Below are 22256 nucleotides of genomic sequence, written 5' to 3' on the forward strand. Positions count from 1 at the left end.
GAGGAGGAGCAGAAATCCAGCTTTATTCCACCCAACAGTCACAGCACTGCAGACAATATTGCAAACTTTTTTTGGTTTCTGAAAACGAGTAAAAACTTTGATCCTGGACCTGAGGATTCACTGATGTCCTTTGAAAGTGAGTGAACCCCCCCCCCCCCCCCCCCCCCCCCCCGTGCAGGGAGGAAGTGTGGTACAACCCCCACCACTAGATGGCAGCTCTGGATCTTCTGTTGTTTGAGACAGGAAGAGGAGCAGAAAACATGCAGCAGAAAAACACTAAGCTTTGCAGTCAGAGCCCTCAAGGTCTGCACATATGGGGGGAGGGGGGTGATCCAGAAGGAACCTAGAACCTGCATGTGGATCTCCAGCTGTGACCCACCCAGAACCATGAGCAAAAGGCCAGACGCCTATAGAGTGTAGACTCCCTTCAGTCACCATCTCACTTTTCCTGCAGTAACCCCCCCAAGAGCTGCAGTCAATGAAAAGATGAGCTGAGAAGAGTTGGAGGAAAAGATCAGCTGCTGCCTGCAAATTTTCACTGCAGCAAAACAGATGAGGGATGCTGGCCGTGAGACTGGGGGCTTCAGTTGGCACCTTCACTCTCCAGTGAAGGTGGGGTTGGCCACAGTGGTGGTGGCGCCCTGGAAGAGCGGGTTGTCGGCCTGCAAATGAGAGCGCAGTCAGACACACGGACCATTCTGCCTCTCGGAAGACTGCACTCTATTCTGTTCTATTCTATTCTATTCTAGCTGTGTGTGAAAACTATTGACTGGACGGAGAAAAAAACCAAAGGGATGCACAGTATCTCACCTTTGCCCACTTAGATTTCTTCTGCTCATTCTCAAATTTCCGGAACTCCTTCAGGTCCTGCATGTGGATGAGGAGCTTGATGAGCATCAGCACCAGGAGGCCGATGAGGGCCACTCCTGCGAGGGAGCCTCCAATGATAGCAATGACGTTGGGGGGCTCCGGACAGTCTGGAAGAAGAGTTTCCGCTCAAAACCAAATCAAATATGCAAATCCCAAGTGGAAGAGGATTTACTCCCAAAGGGAGGAGCTAAAAGGCAGAGAAGAAGATGCTCAGCTGCAGAAACTTATGACTATGAGTGACTCCTCCCTCTGGCGTTCCAAACAGGAAGTACCTGCTGGCTCTAAGAGCCTGTACCGGCTATTGTTGGCTGAAGGTGGAAGGGACTCATGACATTTCTTTTCTGTGAAATATCACCTAAAGATGACATCATTCTGCATGTTGTTTCATCTGTGACTAACCTCTGTGCTTCAGGATCTCAGCCTTGTATCTATTCACGCCAAACTGCTGCTGCAGCCTGAACTTGATCCAGCATCCCTCGCTGTCCTTCTGCTGGCACTCCTTCCCCGACACATTGAAGGACTCCACCAGCGTATGAGAAAGGCCTCTGCAGTTCATAGCGCAGCTCATTTTCAAGTCACCAGATTGAAATCCAAGACACTCGATGCAGTTCCTGCAAACAAGACCAGACCGCTTCAGGTGAAAGTCATTGATCGGTCATAGAGATGCACCAACAGACGCTGAAAAGTGACTTCCTACATTTGGGTCTGGCATGGATCTGAGCAGCCGAGGCACTTCTCACAGAAGGGAGGCTGATATCCTTCATTGCACTTGCATTGGCCACAGACGCACTCTCCTCTGCCGTAGCACACATCGTCCTTCCCCCACAGGTGGGCCACCTCACGTGGACGGCAGTCCTCGTTGGACTCTTTGCACTGGCAGGCAGAGCCCTGGAAACCTTTTTCACATTCACACTTTCCACATTTGCACTCTCCGTGTCCTAAGGAGTGAGAAGCATTTAGAGAGTACGAGTTCCGAGATGCCTCTTTGATAGGAACAGCTCCCTGCTTAGCAGATGACACTGTCACTCCCAGGTCTGCTCCTATAGACCAACACTGCTCACCCTAACAGGCAGACGGAGGCAGCTGATGGGCAGTAGAAAATGATCAAGCTGCTGTTTTGTCCAGACTGAGGCTGAAACTACTGTAACAGTCATTGAGCTTTTTGATTACTAGACTGTGGAAAACAGATATCTCCCATGACGAAAGCTGTTTCCCATAATACAGAAGGGGTTCTACTGATCTCAATTGGGAATTTGTTCAAACGATGAAAGCTTTGGAGGCTCATTGAAGTTCTTCTAAAGTGTACTTGCCAGAGATATTGCAGCTTGTGGACTCTTTATGTTCGGTTCCTAGAACAATCTGCAGGTAGGCTTTAAGCAAGACTCAATGGTGTAGGACAGTCTTTCTTGAAGGGACTGTTCAGAGTGATAGATATCAGGACAGTTCCTCTGGAAGAGCTATTTGAGATGATTTTGTTTCCCTTACATAATTCTCAAAGGGTTACAAAGGATGGTCTCTGCAAAGGTACAAGAGGAATAAGTCAACCCGTTGAGTTTGATCCCTAAAGATCTTAGTGGATTCCCAGTTTTTGGGACTGTTTGCACTGTGTGCATTTGGAGAAACCATGTCACCCTGTCCGTCATGATGTCATGGTTTTGTCCCCCTATGTTTAAAGTTAACACCCTCTTCCTTTGGCCAAGTAACCCCGCCCCCAGCCATGTTAGAAAATTGTTGGCAGTGGCCCTTTACTCTAAATGAGCAAGGAGTTGGGGTCTGTTAAAGCACCGTGGCCGGTCTTACGGCAATTGGAAACAAAAGTCGTGGCCCAGAAACAAGTTCAGATCTGAACACACAATGAAACTAGGTTATCTGGAAAGTTCCCTCTATCCAACCAAACAGGAAAAAACAATTTTCTCCCTTCTTCATGGTTTTTATAGCAGTGTAATCAAATAGGATCACAATCCGCCCAGACTCTGTTTTTGCACAAACATGTTGCTGCAATCCAACTGTACAAAGCTATTTATGTCAACATTGTTGTGATGTTGGAAAAGAAACAACTGTCATTTTACACAAAGGTGGATGCAACTCTACCTGAGCATTCTTTGTTCCCGTACTTGGAGCACTGCTCATCAACACACTGGCAGAATTCACCGTAGTAACTTTTCCCGCTCTCCGTTGTGTGGCAGCTGCAGCGGCCGCATTCACAGTCTCCTCGACCCTCACACTCTGTGCCGTTGTCTTTTTGACATTGTTTTTTCAGAGTGTCTCTGTCTTTATCCCCAACAGAACAGCTGCAGAACTGGCCCACGAAACCTTCCCTGCAACTGTTGGGCACACGTTTGGAAACAAAGCACAACTTTAACAAAAGAAAGACTTGGTAAACGGTTCGTACTTATAATGTGCTTTTCTACCTTCCTTTAAGGCCCAACACGCTTTATAGTCATTAACCCCTCCCCTCCCACCACACACATTTACCCACAGATGAGTGTCAACCTCAACCAAGAGCAATGTGGGGTTCAATGTCTTGGCCAAGGACACTTCAAAAGATGGGCTGGCAAGGCAGAAATTGAACTTGAAACTTTCAGAAAAAAGACTAACTTGTTAATATATTTTCACTTCCATGAATTGGAAACATGTAAGTTGATATAACACTATGCTCTCTTCACTAACGATGGCTTGAACAGGTTCTAGACACCCTTGACTTTATTGGAACAAAGTGGAAGGAAGAAGAGCAATGACAAGGGAACACCTGCACACCGGAACTACTGTTGTATTTTAATTTATCTTCTAATTTTTTCAAATTATTTATCTTTTTGTCTTTACCCTTTTACACCTATTCTATACCTTGCTTGTTTTGCACGAGAGCTGAGACACCGAAGCCAAATTCCTTGTATCTGCACTGTACTTGACCAATAAAGCAGGGGCAGCAGTCTAAGCAAAGATGCCCAGACTTCCCTTGCCCTGGTCACTTCCTCCAGCTCCTCTTGGGGGGACCCCGATTCATTCCCAGAGAGACGTAGTCTCTTCAGCTTGTCCTGGGACTTCCCCGGGGCCTCCGCCCAGTGGGACATGCCCCGAACACCTCCCTAGGTAGGCGTCCAGGAGGAATCTGAACCAAAAACTAAAGGAGACAGAGCCTTTGCCGCAGTGGCCCCATCCCTCTGGAACTCTCTTCCTCTCAGCCTCAGATCTGTGGACTCAGTGTTTTCTTTTAAAAAGCAGCTAAAAACATATCTTTTTAAAATAGCTTTTCTTAATTTCTTTTTAACATGTGTTTTTACTGTGTTTTACTGTTGTTTTATCATGTTGTACTGTGAAGCACTTTGTGATTTTTACCTGGAAAGGTGCTATACAAATAAAGTTTATTATTATTATTATAGATGCCCGAGCCACCTTAACTGGCTCCTCTGGATGTGTAAAAGCAGCGTCTTCACTCTGAGCTCTCTGCGGGTGAACGAACTTCTCATTCTATCTCTAAAGGAGAGCCCAGCACCCCTACAAAGGAGCTCATTTCAGCCCCTTGTATTCGGGACCTCGTTCTTTGGAGATCAAACATCAGAATGAATGCTGATGAAGACAGCACTGTGTTGAACCCGTGTCCCGACCTGCAAATGCCACAGGAGACTCTGCCATTACTGTTGCAGTGTTCGTGGTATGTGCTGGCGTCGTCCTGGCAGTGGCAGTCACAGTTGGTGGATAAATTCACCGTCAGCGTATCTCTGATGCCCAGGAGTTTGATGCTGAAGGATTCCTGCTTCTTCATGCAGGAGTCTGCCGTCAGGGTGATGTTAAAGGAGATCTGAAAAGGGATTTCAGTCAGGGAGGCAGACATTGTTCCCCCCTTCGGCCCTGAGAGCCAGGTGACCCTCATTTGTGCTAAAGTTAAAGCACTTAGTTCACCCGTACACCTTTAACAAGATTCCTTCTGTGTGTTAAAGTGGCAGCATCTTTGATTGTTTTCATGTATTATGTTGTACATTCCACAGGTGCAGACGCTCCACCATGAACAAAAAGGTAATAGATCAACGGAGAATCAAACCCTCTAAGAGTTCTGTCTGAGGTTCCAGAATCAAAGACACATGAACGTTTCCGTGAAGAACTTGGGACACACTGACCTCTTCTCCTTCTCCCACTTCGTCACAAACACCCTGAGTGGGACTCTCTCCTTCTCCATTTTTGCACACAGGCTTGTAGAGGATTTGTACTTTTTTAGGAAGGTTGGAGTGGGTCAAGGTTATCTTGGACGTCAGCCTCTGCAGTGGTTATACATCCATATGGGGGTGAGATGATAAAAAAACAGAACGAACAGCAGCAGAAACAAACAACTTACCGCATAAGCCTCTTGAATCAGCTTAACCACATTTCCGGAGTCATCTGACAGAACTCCAACTTCTGACTTTGGAATCAGTTTGGAGAGCTCCTGGAAAAAACAAAGAATGAAGAATCCGTCTGATCAAATGTAGAACTGACCAACAGGAAAGACATGAAGCAACAAAGTCAGAAGTTGGTGTGACCTACTTTGTACACAGTCTCCACGTTCTTTGTTACTGCAAAGATTGGCTGGATGTTGTTCTTTTCCAGCTGCCTGGCTAGCTGTCCCACAGAGGGATAGTCCTGAAAACATCCGACATGAAAGTCAACCTAATCTCTAAATGGTTACTCAGCTCTTGAAGAAGAAGTGATGGGAAAGGGAGGGACAACGCCCTGTCCACCCCCTTTGTCCTGGTCCACCAAACCCTTTCTAGCTCACAGACAGAGCGAACTCCTGAGCCGTGTGAGGAGGTGCTGCTTTCCTATCACTGTGTGCATACAGCTGCATCCTCACTGCTTTCATAAACCTGTCCTTTGATTTTCTTCAGAGGTGAACATTAACACCACAGATCTGGAAAGAATGGGTCCTTACTTCCCAGTGCACAAACAATAGACACGCACCATGTCGTTGCTCTTGCTGTACAGGTTGTTGTGCATGTAGCAGCGCTCATCGTTGGGCTCCAAAATCCCAGCTAACTTTCCATCTCCGGCCATGTGGAAACCAGCATCCGTGGCCAGAACGATTAAGCGTGTGCTGCTGTTCCTCCACCCGATGACATCCTGAAAAGATCAAAAGGAACCTCAGATTGTTGATGAAACTCTATGACCTTTACTCGGACCGCGCAAGAAAAGCTCATGTTGTCACAGGAGATCCTTCAAAATAGATGTCTGATTGGGAACATTCTAAACTAAATGTTGAGATTTCCTAGTAAAGCCTTAGTCACATGCGCTTGTAGGGGGGTTGACTGTTATGGGTTCTGAGGGTTTTCGGTTTGTCTGGCGGGTCGTAGAGAGGAGGGGCTGCATTTAAACAGGAGTGCAGGTGTGTCTTGTAATTCCCTTAAGGCTCATATGGCCACCTCCAGACAATGTTGAAAATGGAATGTACCATGTGCATGTTGCAAGTATATTGTGAAGTATTGGTAAGGATAATGGAAGTTGACGTACGGGTGATGCTGTCGTACGGTGTCCTTACGCCACACTCTAGTCATTTCTCAAGTGTGAGTACTGGCTCCGTATGACACGCCTGCATCTTACTCGCTACAGCCTTACATGTTGTACAAGTGTTCACTACAACCTGTCACCAGTAGCATGCCTGTAGATGTTCCCGTTGTTCGTGTGGGATCCTTGTTTGCCCTGTTTTGTTTGCCCTTTATCTTGGCAAGGCTGTGTCCTCCGGTAACGTCAGTTTGGCCACCAATGTTGATATCGTTGAACTCACAGCTGAGGCTCTGACACCAATCTCTACCATTGGTCTGGGTAAGCCCTCAGTTTTGGTGGCTTTTCTGGGTGCTGATTGTCATTTGAGCTAACATATCTAATGTCAGTGCAGAGTACCAGGGTTTTCTGGATTTGTTGGAAATCTTACATAAGAGTGTTCCTCCTGACAACTCATCAGTTTACAGAAGGACTTCAAGGATCAACCTCTTAATTAAGGTTGATGTTCTTAGAGACAGGTGGAATGTTCCATCTGAATTAGAACAGTAGTTCCTCAGGTGAAAGGAGTGCTTACCCCGCACACAGCAGCCTGCATCATGGCATCCAGACTCCCCTCGGGAGAGTCCAGGTTCCCAGAGATTTTCTGCCCAGAAACGTCTGCCTTGAACTTGTCCTGGCTCTTTGTCAGACTGAGTACGTGTCTGTAGCCGAAGGCAGCCTGACAATCCTCATATTTATCCTCACAGGGCCTTTTTAGTTTCTCCTCGTTGGTGTTGGTGAAAGGTAGGACCGTCTTATCCACAAAGGCACCAAACCCTGAAATTGAAGGACACCAGATTAATCTAAAAGTGAAAGTAACTCAATAAAAAAGACCTTTGAAGGATTCAAGGATCTTTTATTTTCATACCACCAAAGGGATGAAACAAAATTTGTAAATGGTGAATGGCGTTTTTTTCTATAGTGCCTTTCTACCTTCCTTAAAAGCCAAAGTGCTTTAGAGTCACAGACCCATTTACCCATTCACAGACACGTTCACACACTGATGGCGGCTCCGCTGCCGAACACAGGTGCCAACCTCCCACCAGAAGCAAGGTGGGTTCAGTGTCTTTCCCAAGGACACTTCGACACATGGGGATGCAGGGCAGGAATCAAACCTGCAATCTTACGATCAAGGGTCAACCACCCTACCCTACCACAAACAAAATTTCTGACTCTGGTCCTGGACCATCATTTACAGTGTTACTATGATCAGAAAATAAAAGACGTATCAATGTGATACACAAGCATAACATGAACATAGAACATATTATGATTTCTATGGAGGACTGCACAGTTCCTATGATTATTGCACAGATTTAGCACAGAAAGAGAATCTATCAACAGTTTCCTTCTAAGATTTGTCTACTTGTCCTCTGTCGGGAAACGAGTTCTACTTCTGTCTTGCTTCTTCTTTTTTGGTTGTTCTTGTAAAAGATGACAGCGGGAAATGCCTTAATTAAGTCCTTTGGTATTTATGTCTTGAAGTTGAGTCATGAAATATGGACTTAAAATCTTCTTCCTTGAAATGTTTCACCGCTCATCCAAGTTGCTCTGCAGTCTGAGGTTCTGGGTTCAAGTCCCACATCCCTGTATCTGGATGTCTCAATAACGGGAACAAATAAGAGAAACTAATGAAATGCCTCCTCTCTTGTAATCCTGTCTGTTCCCATCACAGGGTCTTTAGGTGTGGTCGTGCTGGAGCCTTGGTCTTTGGGACTAATGAAAAGGCAGCATGGTAAAGAAAAGACAAATTAGGTCTGAGGTCTCCACCTCTGTTGAAGGAAGGGTTCTTGATTGGGCCTTTATTGTCTGTCAAGAACCTTCATGTTTTGGTCTTCAACAAAAGTCCTTTGTCTTTTAAATGTGTGTAAACAGCAGAAACTGGTCCTGAGGTGATGTTTCTCCTGGGTTGGTCCATATTATTTTGTTTAATGGCTGTTGGGTTTGTCCAATCCTAAGTATTTACTGCACTGGACCCCACTTTGGGTGTGAGGTCTTTGAGAAGAACCAGCTTCTGCCGTAGTGTAATGGTTGTTCTGAAATGGGTTTGGTTTCTATGAGACCCTGGCTATGTACAGAATGACAATGTTCTGGTTTCTGCCAGGAGCCTTCCTCTGTATTCTTTCTGATGTGAGATGATGCCTTGTTGAAGGCCTGTTTGGGATAACCACAGATTTTCAGAGCCAACTTGAGATGAGCCTCTTCATTCCATCTTCTGTTGAGGTGGGGATCGGTTTTGCCTCGTGGTTCAGGGTTTTGATTCCTCTCAGTCTGTGTCAGAGTGGGTTGTGGGAGTCAAACAAAAGGCTTTATCTGCCTGTGTGGGTTTCCTGTAGATTTCTATGAGCCGATCCACATTCATTTCTTCTGTACAACAACTCCTGACTGAATAAATAAAAAGCAGCAGAGTAGATCAGACAGTGGTCTTCTTACCTATTTGAGCATCTCGTGTGATTTTTCTCAGTGCTTCAAAAAGGTCTTTTCCTAACCCTTTCACATTTTCCAGATCGTCTTTCATGGAGTAGGAAAGGTCCATCAGGTAGTAGAGATCCACGGGATAACCTTCAGCTCTCTTGAAGGAAACCTGGAATGTTTGTGGAAGTCCTGGAAGCACAGAGAACCAAAAAGGATCAGAACCGGGTGCACTGTATCACGCCCATCTAGACTTAGAACAAGAACCATGAACAGAGCCGATCAACCACCAACAGAACATTCCCTCTGTCATCAATAGAGGATTTTTGCACAAGCTGATTGAATTTCATTCCACACTGCAACAGATCCATCAGTGTTAAGATTCTGGTGCTGTACAGAAACCCATCAGAGGTTCTTCAATGTTCACGGACTCCACTAACCGGGTCTCAGCTTCAGGCTGATCTTCTGTGGACTCAGCTGGACAGGTTCTCCCCGCTCGGTTGAAGGAGACAGGGGCACTTTCTCAAGGACGTCCATGCTGTTCCCTGGAGTGATGATGTGTTTCTCCATGCAGCCTTTTTCTTTCAGCTGCGCTCGGGTGTCACAGCGGATGCTCTCCTGCTTCCCTCCAGCGCTGAAGTTCTACATGAAAGAAGCAAAGACGGAGAGAGTTCTGATCCAGAATGGAGGCAGAGCTTTCAGGCTCCTCTTTGGAGGAACCAACTGCCTCCACCAGTGTAGAAGCAGACACCTGAGTGCAGGTGAACATGTGGTGTTCAGAGGTGTTTGTCTCTGCAGAGGATGAACTTCTCACCAGCTGCTGGCACCACGCGCAGTACGGTCCAGCTGTGATGCAGTCATCACACGAGTTCACCACCGACTTCAAGCAGACCTCCTTCTGCTGACACAACCCTGCAGAGAGCAGCACAGACCAGGAGGATCAGGATCAGCTCCTGCTGTTCCTCTCTGAACTTCTCCATCAGAGGTCATCACATCAAGCTTACCGTTTCCGGCCCACAGCAGGAGCAGCAGGAGCACCAAACTCCGATCCATGACCTGCTGACAGAAAGCAGTCTGCACATTTGTAAAATTAGAGCAGTTTTTAAATCAAAAGTAAATATTGTAAACTTGAAAGAAATGTTTTCAACTTGAACGAATAAAAACTATAAACCTAAAACTGTTACCAAATGAAAAATAATGTTTATTTGTAACAGATGCTCTTTCAACTGTTTCCTTCTTCACTTCTTCAATTTACAGTTTCATATCAGAGTATTTGCTTTCAGAGTAGATCCTGATTATATGTGGGGGGGGCATTGAGCTCATTGGCTGCCGGGACATGGTTGGCTTTGAATGGTCGTGGTTTTGCTGATGTCCTTTCTGCTCAGCATCTGTTGTTACGTCATCCCTGCCCAGACGTGGCGTGCAGTCATGAGAACGCTGATCCTGATTTGACCCCCCGCCATCCCTCGTTCACTTCTGTGTTCTGTAGGGCAGCAGAATTCGCAGGAGCCAAGCTGAATCCCTGCTGGCTTGTCTGCTGAGCACGTTGAGGTTCATGTGGAAGTGCAGCACGGATCTCCTGTCAGCTCAGTTCCAAGAAACCGTTTTCGGTGCACAAACGCGTCAGCATGAAGACGCACGAGAACTTCAAGTTGTCATTGAACAAACCAAAAGAGGGCTGGAGAGAAGAACAACAGTTTACTGAGGATTCCTCCTCTCTGTGCTTCATCGTAATCAGACCAAGTTTAAAGCTTGAAAGAGTCACAAAGATGCTGCTCCTTTCACCTGAACCCCCTCACACCATCTCTGTCTTTTGGAGGGGGGGCATTTTTCTTCTGTATAAGTCAGCCGCGGTTACATGGGCAGAATATCTTGATCGGATCAATGGTCGGGTTAAAATTCACCCGTGCACATGGGATCAGAAAACCTTTTTCCGATTAGAACAAACGTTCCCATGGCTCACACTTTCGGTCGGAATGAATCATCTGGGCATCCGCAGTAGTGTTGAAAAGGACTGAGCGACATTTATTTCTGCTTCCCCAAACTCGCTGCGTGAGCTGGCGGCTCTCCTGAGTCCTGCAGCCGCTAACCCAGAGCGGCGGGACGGCTCGCAGTCTGAATCCCCCCACACAGTGGCGGTTTTTGATATGGGTGATGTGGGCGGTCGCCCAGGGCGGCACTTCATAGGGGGCGGCATTTGCCGTGCCCGATGCGTTACACATAATGTGCTACTATAGTCTAGGAGGAAGCTTGGAGCTTTTAATTTGAAATTACTTCAGCTGCCGACACTTTACGCTTTTTTTGACACATCAGACTCTTAAGAATGTCTTCATCCTATTTCCTCTTCACACTTATGGTGCAAAAAAAAAGATGAAATACCTCAGAGTGAAACAACGTAAAACAGGCACATGAAAAGGAGTTAGGCAGAACAAACACCCGTGCTCAATCCAATTTCGACAAAAGCAGGCAATGGGGATTATTTCCCACAATTCCTTGCTCCGACACAGCAGACCCGACGCGCACGTGACCACCACCCTCTGCTGCAAGACGCTTGCGGCCACACCTCTTTGCGGTAGTCTTTGGAACATAAGTAAAAAAAACTCGAGAGGGGGGCGCAACTCGCCGGTGGCTGGCTGAATCACACTAACAGGTGATTGGGAGTCTTTTTCTATCTGACCATCAACTCTGGGCCGCAGCTGCGCCTGTCGTCATGGAGACGGAGCCGCGTGTGAGAGGGAAGGGGGGGGGGGGGGGTGAGCGCAGACCATTTTTTATGGATTGAGTTTTTTTGGAGGATTTCTGCTGTTGGTGTTGCACAAATTTAGGGAAATGCCAAATATTTTTGGAGTAATCCCACTGATGAGTTCTAAGATTTAGTCTTTAAAGTTTTATAAGACCTAAACATATTAATCACAATAAGTTTTTTTTAGATCTAATCCCTCTGATATGTTTCACAAAGACACACACAGGACGTCACACATTAAGAAATTATTGCTAAAAATGAAGCAGGAGTCCAGCTCTAAAAAAAATGCTCTAAAAAATGATGAAAGAGCAAAAAAAACGGAATTATTTGATTTGTAATTTCTTATTAATATTTCCAGACTTTCTTTGTTTTGTTCTGCAGCATGTTCACATTTGTATAATTTTGACAGAATATATTTAAATGGAGAGCAAAATATTACAAGTTATTTAAGGTTTAACTTGAGTTATTCTGGATTAATGTTCCTGTTTTTATTCATATTTATGTTCAAAAAGTTCAGTTTAAAAGGTTTAAAAGTTTAGCTTTAGTGTGTTCAGTAAATCTTTATCTTCTTCTGCCCAAAACCTTAAGCGTGTTTTTAACTTAGGCCCCTGTGTGACTGAGTTTGACCCCCCCTGTAATACGAGTCTAGAAAATTCATGCATTTTTTGTGTAAAATGGCTAAATAGAAGATAGGGAACACAGCAGGATGTTGTCAAATTTTGTATGTCTGCGGGGGGGGGGGGGGGGGGGGGGGGGGGTTACTCGCCCAGGGAGTAAGTTAGTGTAGAACCGCCACTGCTCCCACACATAAAACAAATTAATCCAGCTCCTCTGCTCACTCGGGTGCCAGTGGACCGAGTGAGCGTCGGGGGGCACGAAGCGCTCCTTCCCCGCATGTCCCTCGTGAGGGGTGAGAGGGAGGGGAGAGCCAGCGGGCGAGAGCGGAGCGGTGCTTTCCACAGGGCGTCCGCAGAGCAGCTGGTCGGTAGTTCGGTAAAGTCAGAAAGATCTTCACAGATTCGGGCTTCCGGCCTCAATAACTCTTCTGATAAACGTTCAAATGTGACAGCAAGTATCTAATTCCTTTTGTTTTAACCCAGAGAGTGAACTACAATTTCACTTCAAAAGAAAAAAGATCGTTTTTTCACCTTTTGATCAAAATTGTTCTCTTCGAGGTGTAAATGCAGACACGCAGCGAGCCGGCAGCCAAGGGACCGTCAACAAAGTGCAGCCTCTGTGAAACACCATTCTGTAAAAATCAATACTCTTGTGGAAAATGAATACATATCTACATTTATATGAACTGGTAGTGAATATCTGTCAGCATATTGATGCTAAAATAAATATTTTGTGTGTCTTTCTTTATTATATTTTATTGCACATATTTTTCACAATTATTAGAGACACGAATCATAATTAAAGTGATCAATAGAATTTAAAAATACTGAAGCTTCAGTCACCAAACTGTCTGTACTGACTAATCATGACTTTAATGTCCGACTACAACAAAGATTTGTTCAAAGAACCGCTTGACTACCACAGAGATTTGGTCAGAAATTCACTTTGTTCTTTTTTAAGAATGAAAAATAATTTCTCAATTACACTCATTTGCTCATAAAATACAATTAATGCAGTCCTCAATAGTCCTCATTTTTACTATACCATCTTACTACAACAACCTGTTTCTTTCTTTATTTTTTATGGTATCTCACTTATTCGCATATTGATCATCATTGGCCCATGACATTTAATTAGTTCTGCTTATAGTTTAATAACAGTAAACAACTCTTTCCCATTTATTTATACCAAACCACTAAAGAAAATGGTGAAAGAAAATAACTTTCAGTAGCTGTTAGAAATGATTTATTAGGAAAAAATATAATGCAATGTAGACCCAATAATTAAATAAAAACTGTCCTTAGTTATACTAGTATTCAAACAAACTGACTTGAACAAAACATTTTCAGTGAACTAAATTGTACAATTATATTCCAATATAAAGAATTCCCAAAAAATAAACAAAGTGAATTTCTGATCAAATCTTGGTTGTAGTCGGTCAATAAGGTCATGATTAGTCAATAAGGAAAGTTTGGTGACTGTAGCTTCAGTATCTTAAGAGCTATTGAGGATATTTGACCGAATATGATTCATATTTCTATATGAAAATTCCCAAAACATAAAAAAGCGGTTCTTTGATCAAATCTTTGTTGTAGTCGGACAGTAAGGTCATGATTAGTTAGTGAGGAAAGTTTGGTTGGTGACTGTAGCGTCAGTATTTTCAGAGCTATTAAACAATTTATACCAAATATGATCCATATTTTAAAATAACCCCCCCCCCCCAAAAAGTGAATTTTTGACCAAATCTTTGTTGTAGTCGGTCAATAAGGTCATGATTAGTCAGTACAGACGGTTTGGTGACTGTAGCTTCAGTATCTTCAGAGCTGTTGAGGATTTTTGACCGAATATGATCCATATTTCTACATGTAAATTCCCAAAACACAAACAAAGCGGTTCTTTGATCAAATCTTTGTTGTAGTCGGACCATAAAGTCATCATTAGTCAGTACAGACGGTTTGGTGACTGTAGCTTCAGTATCTTCAGAGCTGTTGAGGATCTTTGACCGAATATGATTCATATTTCAATATAAAGAATTCCCAAAAAATAAAAAAATGTTTATTTTGACCAAATCTTGGTTGTAGTCGGACAATATGGTCATGATTAGTCAGTAAGGAAAGTTTGATGACTGTAGCTTCAGTATTTACAGAGCTATTAATCACTTTAATTATAATTCATATCTCTATTAAAATGTAAAAAATATGTGCAACAAAATATGATAAAGATGGACTTTCACACAAAATATTTATTTTAGCATCAATATGCTGACAGATATTCACTACCAGTTCATATAAATGTAGATATGTATTCATTTTCCACAAGAGTATTGATTTTTATAGAATGGTGTTTCACAGAGGCTGCACTTTGTTGACGGTCCCTTGGCTGCCGGCTCGCTGCGTGTCTGCATTTACACCTCGAAGAGAACAATTTTGATCAAAAGGCGAAAAAACGATCTTTTTTCTTTTGAAATGCATTTGTAGTTCACTCTCTGGGTTAATACAAAAGGTTTGAGATACTTGCTGTCACGATTGAACGTTTATCAGAAGAGTTATTGAGGCCGGAAGTCCGAATCTGTGAAGATCTTTCTAACTTTACCGAACTCTGGTCGGTCCCGTATGAGCTCCAAGGCTTTCTCTCACTAGCCGCGGTTACATGGGCAGAATATCTTGATCGGATCAATGGTCGGGTTAAAATTCACCCGTGCACATGGGATCAGAAAACCTTTTTCCGATTAGAACAAGCGTTCCCATGGCTCACGCCTTTGGTCGGAATAAATCGTTTGGGCATGCGCAGTAGTGGTAAAAAAAAACCCGGAAGAAGAGGTGCGCCTCGTTGTAAACAGACCGCTGCCACAGACTTTTGTGCAGCAGCTCCGTAACACGAGGCGATCTTCCAAACGTGCTTTTATTAATGTTATGAATAGTATGAAGCGCCTGCTCGCTCATCGTTTTTTTAATCCGTGCGGTCATTGCTTTTTATGTTGAAGAACGGAGCTGGAAGAGTTAGGACAGGCTGTAAACACGCGCTAACAACATTAGCCTTGCTTGAGGACACAAAATCCAGGACCGTGCGAGAGACACGGCAATCTACATCTTGGCTGCACGTAAATATGTGGGAATAACATCGGCCTTTATTTTGCCGGGACAGCTTCTAAAGGTCGGAGCAACATTTATTTCTGCTCTGAGACGTTCACACACCGCCCCAAACACGGTTCCTCCTGAGTCCTGCAGCCGCTAACCCAGAGTGGCGGGACGGCTCGCAGTCTGAATTCTCCCACACATAACAAAACAATAAAACGCACACGTAACTAAGCATCCCTCCCTCCCTTCACACACAAAGTTATCTGGCTCCTCTGCTCACTTGGTCCAAAGCGCTGCTGCCCTGCATACCCCTCGTGAAGGAGGGAGAGGCAGAGACCCAGCGGGGCGAGAGCGGAGCGGTGCTTTTCACGGGGCGTCCGCAGAGCAGCTGATCGGTCCCGTATGAGCTCCAAGGCTTTCTCTCAGCCAAACACCGTCTATGCGTGACGTAACCCAGAGCAGCAGTGACACATGATCGGAATGACCGTTTACATGCTCTACGATCGGATAAACGATCGTGGAGCATGTAAACGCATGTAAACGCAGCTAACGTGTTTACATGGAAGAGAGAAACCCTGAAGAAACCCTGAAGCCTTCAGACAGGCTGCTTGGGGCTTTGGGATGCTGAAGGTGGTGGTTTTCTTCCTCACTGCAGATCTTTGTGGATTCATTTCTGCACACATCATCATGTTGAGTCTCTGGTTCATCACCTAACCTGCATCTCCTGACAGCCGTTCCACTCACTTTGATGGTTTCTTCCTTCTCTTGCTCTCAATGCTTAGCAGAAACACAAAAGACAGCTTCTGTTGTGAAGATGACTGTGAGTGTGAGTTGGGCAAGGGGGGTGGGGGTGGGGGTGGGGCTCACATCCTGCACTACTTGTTGCGCCATAAAAGGAAGAAGTGAAAAAGTCAGTTTCCGCTTTCTGAGTTTGGATGAGCTTCTTTGTCAGCTCCAAGTCTTTCTTTAGCTCCATGTCTGTCAAGCTTCCTAAAAATAACCCCCCCCCTTTCTTCAGTTGAACAAAGACCCCCCCATCAGCAGCCGGTGTACATGCAGGATGAGGCTGGCGCACATGCAGAAACGGCAGCAGGAGACTGCTGCACAAACCCACCCTGCCGCAAGCTGCTGAACCCGACAGCAGAGGAACCCACAAGCAGCACAGAAGCAACAGCGTGCACGCACGTGCACGTCACAGTATGACATATACTTATATAGAGCGGTTCTGTCCTGCTTTAAAGTCCCACTGGTCTTTTAATTACTTTTTAAGTCAGTTTTCACATCATGTGAGGAAGAGCTACTAAACATTTGAATTACTCTCTTCAGACTGGAGTCTTAACAGCTTTGGTGAGACCCATTCTGAAGAAGAGTGGTTTAGATGTGTCCCATTTAAATAACTACCGGCCGGTATCCAACCTGTCATTTTTAAGTAAAATTTTAGAAAAGCTTGTTTTTACTCAGCTGAATGATTTTATTAATGAAAATAACATTTTAGAAAAGTTTCAGTCTGGTTTTAGATCTCATCACTCAACAGAGATGGCACTTGTCAGGGTCTTAAATGATCTCAGGTCCAATGCAGACATGAAGAAAGTATCTGTACTAGTTTTACTGGACCTGAGTTCAGCCTTTGACACAGTTGACCATTCAATCCTTTTAAACAGACTTCATGACATGGTTGGAATTACTGGGACAGCTTTTAGTTGTTAGTTAAATCTTTCCTCACAAACAGAGATTTTATTATTAATCTAAAGGATTTTTCATCTAAAAGGCATAAACTGACATGTGGGGTGCCCCAAGGCTCCATCCTGGGTCCCACACTTTTTAATCTTTACATGCTTCCACTTGGTGATGTCATCAGGAGACACGGCATTGACGTTCATAGCTATGCTGATGACACTCAACTGTATGTAGCTGTGTGTCCTGATGACAATGGACCCCTGGATGGCCTTTTAAACTGTATTTTAGACATTAAAATGTGGATGGGAGAGAACTTTTTGCAGCTCAATCAGGACAAGACTGAAGTCTTGGTAATCAGTTCTGAGGATGAGAGAGATAGGGTCCAATCTTATCTGTCAACCAATTCTATGGCTACACGTGACACAGTAAGGAACCTCGGTGTGATTTTAGATGCAGATCTTAGCTTTGACCAACATGTGAATAAACTAACTAAATCTGCATTTCACCATCTAAGGCAGTGTTTTTCAACCAGGCACACTAGTGTGCCGTGGGAGATGGTCAAGTGCGCCGTGGGAAATTGCCCTCATTCACTGATCTAAAAACATTTTCCATCTCCAGGAAATCAGCTCTGTGTTCATCCAAACAGGCCCTGATAAAACACTGAGTAGTTAGGAATATAAAAGATCTTAAAATTACTTTTTCTTTGTGTTTATTTAATTCTATTAAAGACATTTTGATAAGAATCACGGTACCACGATATAGCTGCAGCTATAAGTGTGTAAGGAAAAGTCCCGCCCCTTTAACTGTCTCCACCAATCATTCTTGAAGACTTAATCACATGTCATCAGTCTGACCAATCAGAAGTGGTTAAAGTCTTCACTTCCTTGTTCTTAATTCTGCTGATAAAGTCGCTCAGTTCTAACAAAAATACCAACTAAGCTCGTCTTTAGCTGGTGGTTCATGTCTTAGATAAAACAGCCGCAAATTCCTGCTTTTTCTGCCACAATTATCACAAAAATCCACGTGAGATTGCGGGGGGGGGGGGGGGGGGGGGCTGTCGATCAAAACAGACCATGAATTTCTGTTTTTTTTTTTTTTTTTTGGATGCTGGTGTGCCGCGGGATTTTTGTCACGGTTAAAGTGTGCCGTGGCTCAAAAAAGGTTGAAAAACACTGATCTAAGGAATATCGCCCGAGTGAGACCCTTTCTCTCTAGAGCCAGTGCTGAAATCTTAATCCATGCTTTTATTACATCAAGGATAGATTACTGTAATGCCCTCCTTTCTGGTGTAAAGAAAACCACTATTAATCTCCTGCAGCTAGTCCAGAACTCTGCTGCATGCCTTTTAACGAGAACCAGGAAGAGGGAGCACATTACACCAATCCTTAAATCTCAGCTTCAGGGTTGATTTTAAGATTCTTTTAATAGTTTTTAAGAGTGTCCATGGTCTTAGTCCTTCTTTTATATCTGACTTGCTTTTAACGTATGAACCTCCTAGAGTCCTTAGGTCCTCAGGTGCAGGCCTGCTGAAGGTCCCCAGGGTCAGGACAAAAAACCACGGCGAGGCCTCGTTTAGAAACTACGGGCCTCGTCTGTGGAATAGTCTACCTGAGGATGTGAGGGCCTCATCCACTGTGGAGGATTTTAAAAAGAAACTAAAGACACACCTTTTTAAATTAGCTTTCAATTAGATTTTATGCATAAAGTTTTATTACATCATTTTTCACATTTTACTTGTTTAATTTACTATTTTCTATTCCTATATTTTATCACTTATATATTTATTCTTCATTCGTTTTACGTTTTATGATGTTTTATCACATTATTTTATTTGCTTAATCAAGATTTATTTTTTTTTTATCTACTTTTTTATGATATTTTACCACATATTCTTTTTATTTCAAATTCGACTGTTTATGAGTGTTTTCTCACCCTCGGCTGGGGTGTTTGGGTCCATACTGACACCCCTGCCAATAGGAGGACAGGGCAGACGGCGCTTTCTGGTTTCTCTTTATTCTGGTTTCTCTTTATTTTATTTATTTTTTTATTTCCCACTGGTGTTTGTCTTTGTGTATTTTATTGCGCGGGGCTAATTGAATGTATTTTATTGTATTTTATTGCATTTGTTTTTGTTTTCATGTACAGCACCTTGAGCTGTCTTCTCGTCATGAAAGGTGCTATATAAATAAAATTAATTTGAATTTGAATTTAATTATGATTACGTAGTTTTTAGTCAAAATCTAGAAACATGTTGTTTTCTAGGACATAGTTTCTGCAGAGCGGCAGGAGTTTAGTAGATTTCAACTCTGAGTTATGGGCGGAGCTGTAGGCGTGGAGTAAGCCTTCCTTGACTTCCTGTGATCCGTCTGTTTACACTCTCTCCTACTAACGTCCAGCCCTCACACCTTAACATTAGTGGTGCAACAAAATGGCAGCAACAGCAGATCCATCCGTCCAGTTCTGATCCAGATTCCAGCTCAGACCAGGAACACAAAGACCTTCATGGATCTGTTTGTGGATGCACCACAAACTGCCGTGGTGGCGCAGCGGTAGGGCGGTCGACCCATGATCGTAAGATTGCAGGTTCGATTCCCGCCTTGCACACCTATGTGTCAAAGTGTCCTTGGGCAAGACACTGAACCCCACCTTGCCTCTGGTGGGAGATTGGCGCCAGTGTTTGGCAGTGGAGCCGCCACCAGTGTGTGAATGTGTGTGTGACTGCACAGCGCTTTGGGCCGTGTAGGTAGAAAAGGGCTATATAAGTATACGCCTTCAACCATGCACCACATTATAGGGCCCATGAAGCAAAACACAACAGTTGGATGATGTGCTATGACTACACTACCCAGAATGCCTAGAGGCCATGAAGCAGGCGATTGGTCAGAGGAGTTGATGGGAAGTTTCTAGTGAACTCTGTTGTTCTTCATGTTCTCCTCTTTCATCTGCAATAATCAGCCTTTTCAGGGAGCAATGCAACACATCATAAAACTCTTTTGACAATATCTCTAAACATTGTTCAGTTGTAACACATAAAATACAAAACAATACTCTGAGTTTTTCACTTAATTACGTTGAAGTTCTGTACCAATCAATCCGCCAGGCTCCTGACTACAAAACCCACCCAACAGTCCATCAAGCGGATCAGTTTCATATTTACCAAAGTCGTATTAAGACGTTTAGTCGTATTTCCAAACATCTGTTGGAAGGATAGTCAACCTGAACCGGACTCTATACCTGAACGTGGGGATCCATCCACCCCTCTGTGTCTGACTGAAGGGAGAGATGATGCTGATAGTCTGATAGATCTTTATCTTCCCATACTGGCAAATGTTAGAACAGATATCAAGACATCATCATCTGGACAAATGAGAACCCTCACTAGCTTACAATGTGCATCATTGATGAAATGTTTGTTTAAAATACGCTTTGGCGAGAAATTCCATCCTCGTGTTTTTTCCGTTTGCCAGTTTAGTTAACATGTTTTTTAAAATGCTTTTTAACCACTGAAGCTGTTTGCTAACAGGAAATGTGTTTGTGGTTAAGCTGTCTGGTTATCCATGTCATTGTTTATGGCACACAAGCAGCCTAGACATGACAGTAGAGCTTACTGTTGCTCCTTGAATATACTTTTTATTGCTGAATACCTTTTGCACTTCATTTGTGCAAGTGTGTGTTGGTGTGTAAAGGCCTGTATTTGTGTCATTCGTAGCAGCTTCATGCTGAGAGGTGTGCTGTTTGCTTCTGCACCACAGACACACCCATCTGTTCTGGTCGTTTCATCTGATTGGATGTAAACCAATCCAAGAACAAATCTGCACCCAGCTGTGGAAACGTCATTCCTGGTCTTACCTACACCTCAAAGAGAAACACATCTGAACATGTGCAGTCTCAGTCCTCTGCTTTGGCCTTCTGTTCTTTAATGACCATTAAAGAGGTGCCAGACCCCGTCTGAGATGCTGGTAGCTGAATCCTCCCCTGAGCTCCTTTGAGCCTCTCATAGCCGCCATCTCTGGATGACAGACAGCTGCTTCCTTTCTCTGAACTTCCTGTTGCTATTGACGGCTCCAGTCTTTCACTTTCCTGCTGTTCGCCGTCTAAGTGCCTTTACAAAAGTCCAAGTGTTGTTGGAGATGTCTCTTCTGGTGATTCTCTAGAGTAAAGGCTTCTCCACATTTCTCATGGACTTCAAATGTTTTTCCTTTTTCAATTTCGAGTAATGAGGGGCTCTTATTCTGAAGCCAAGTTCTCCCCCAAACCCGGAAGTGTTCCCTATGTGAACCCCCCCAATACAAACATTTAATCAAGAATCAACTCATTTCATCAATCTTTCTGTGAGGAGAACAGATTAAAGAGCACATCTCTGAAGGCTGCTGGATGTTAACACGACTTTGGTCTCAATCATTAATAGAAATGGTTCCTTCCTCGCCGTCATCTCAGCTCATCAGTTTCCTGGTTCTTGTTCTTCCTGAAACCATGAACTAACAAAGCTCCTTTTATGGAGTCAAAACTTTCACTTGCCTTCATCAGCTTGTAGAACAACCTTCTTTAAATTTAAAGTACATGCATTTGGAGAGACGTGTAAACTTTAACGTCTCCAAGAAGACTTTCTGATAGAATGAGTCCAGCTTCAGTTTTCATGACGAACCTACAGTAACTGCTGACGGAAGGAAACATGAAGAAACCCGGACATTACGAATGCAATGGCAAACTCAGATCATTGTTCTCTGCGGCACCATACAGAACAAGAAGATGAACAGGAACTGGAGCGGCTCAAACAGGAAGATGAATTCTGGCAGCTGCAGACATTTTCAGAGAAACAAACTTCATGCCAAGCCCCTCTTCAGACGTGTGGGGCAGCTTCTTCATGTTGTGAGGAGGAACAGCAGAGGTGAAGATTTTCAGGAAATTAGAGACTTACCAGAAAGAGGCGGATGTCGCTCTGAGTGCTGACTGTCTGTCTGGCTCTCGCTCCGATCTCTGTCTGATGGGTGAGGCTCCGCCCTCCACCCTCACACCCAGAAAGAGCTAATTTTATCAGCACTGTGTGGCAGAACATTTCAGATGAGGCTGGACATCTGATGTGGAAATGTAGGTAATTTATATTTATTTCATTCAAAAATCTTTAGTTCACCACTGAGGTGATGTCAAAGATCCACAATAAAAACCCTAGAAGACATTAAAGTTCCACTCTGATCATCTTCTGATCTGTCTTCAAAGGGTTTCCAGTGGTCTTTTAATGGTGATTATGCCGTTTTGAGCCACAAAAAAACCCAACTTCGTTACCTAGGACATAGTGTCTGCAGAGCGGCAGGAGTTCATTAGAAATTTGCTTTGAGTTGTGGGCGGGACTG

The 22256-nt window shown here is 44.0% G+C and overlaps 1 protein-coding gene across 10 annotated transcripts; it reads right to left on the reverse strand.

Moving 5' to 3' along the window:
- On the reverse strand, window positions 1–21905 carry LOC144988651 (integrin beta-2-like). 10 transcript variants are annotated; one of them, XM_078939253.1, is made up of 16 exons: window positions 21824–21905; window positions 9795–9849; window positions 9605–9702; window positions 9231–9432; window positions 8812–8982; window positions 6914–7155; window positions 5803–5961; window positions 5389–5484; window positions 5201–5290; window positions 4986–5123; window positions 4476–4669; window positions 2962–3194; window positions 1568–1808; window positions 1270–1481; window positions 811–977; window positions 1–662 (listed from the first exon to the last, which is right to left on the reverse strand). In XM_078939253.1, the coding sequence occupies exons 2-16, from the start codon at window positions 9841–9843 to the stop codon at window positions 597–599; spliced, it is 2358 nt and encodes a 785-aa protein (XP_078795379.1). In that variant the 5' UTR covers window positions 9844–9849; window positions 21824–21905; the 3' UTR covers window positions 1–596. The 10 variants fall into 10 exon arrangements, with proteins under 10 accessions (XP_078795379.1, XP_078795378.1, XP_078795380.1 ...); XM_078939252.1 differs by having other exon boundaries at window positions 9795–9846; window positions 21824–21899; XM_078939254.1 differs by having other exon boundaries at window positions 9795–9864; window positions 21824–21883.
- Between the last annotated feature and the right edge of the window lie 351 nt (window positions 21906–22256).

Source organism: Oryzias latipes, chromosome 21 (genome assembly GCF_053564925.1).
Source record: "Oryzias latipes strain Hd-rR chromosome 21, Olatipes_Hd-rR_3.1".
Taxonomy (NCBI): Eukaryota; Metazoa; Chordata; class Actinopteri; order Beloniformes; family Adrianichthyidae; genus Oryzias; species Oryzias latipes.

Bases quoted from the DNA above. Each gene is read 5' to 3' on its own strand.
- LOC144988651 (XM_078939248.1), bottom strand. From the start codon at position 15,535: ATGCAGGGCAGCAGCGCTTTGGACCAA. The intron at 9,433-9,604 runs GTGAGAAGTTCA...TCTTTCATGTAG, and splicing joins GCGCGTGGTGCCAGCAGCTG to AACTTCAGCGCTGGAGGGAA. The intron at 7,156-8,811 runs GTAAGAAGACCA...CTTCAATTTCAG, and splicing joins CACACGAGATGCTCAAATAG to GGTTTGGTGCCTTTGTGGAT.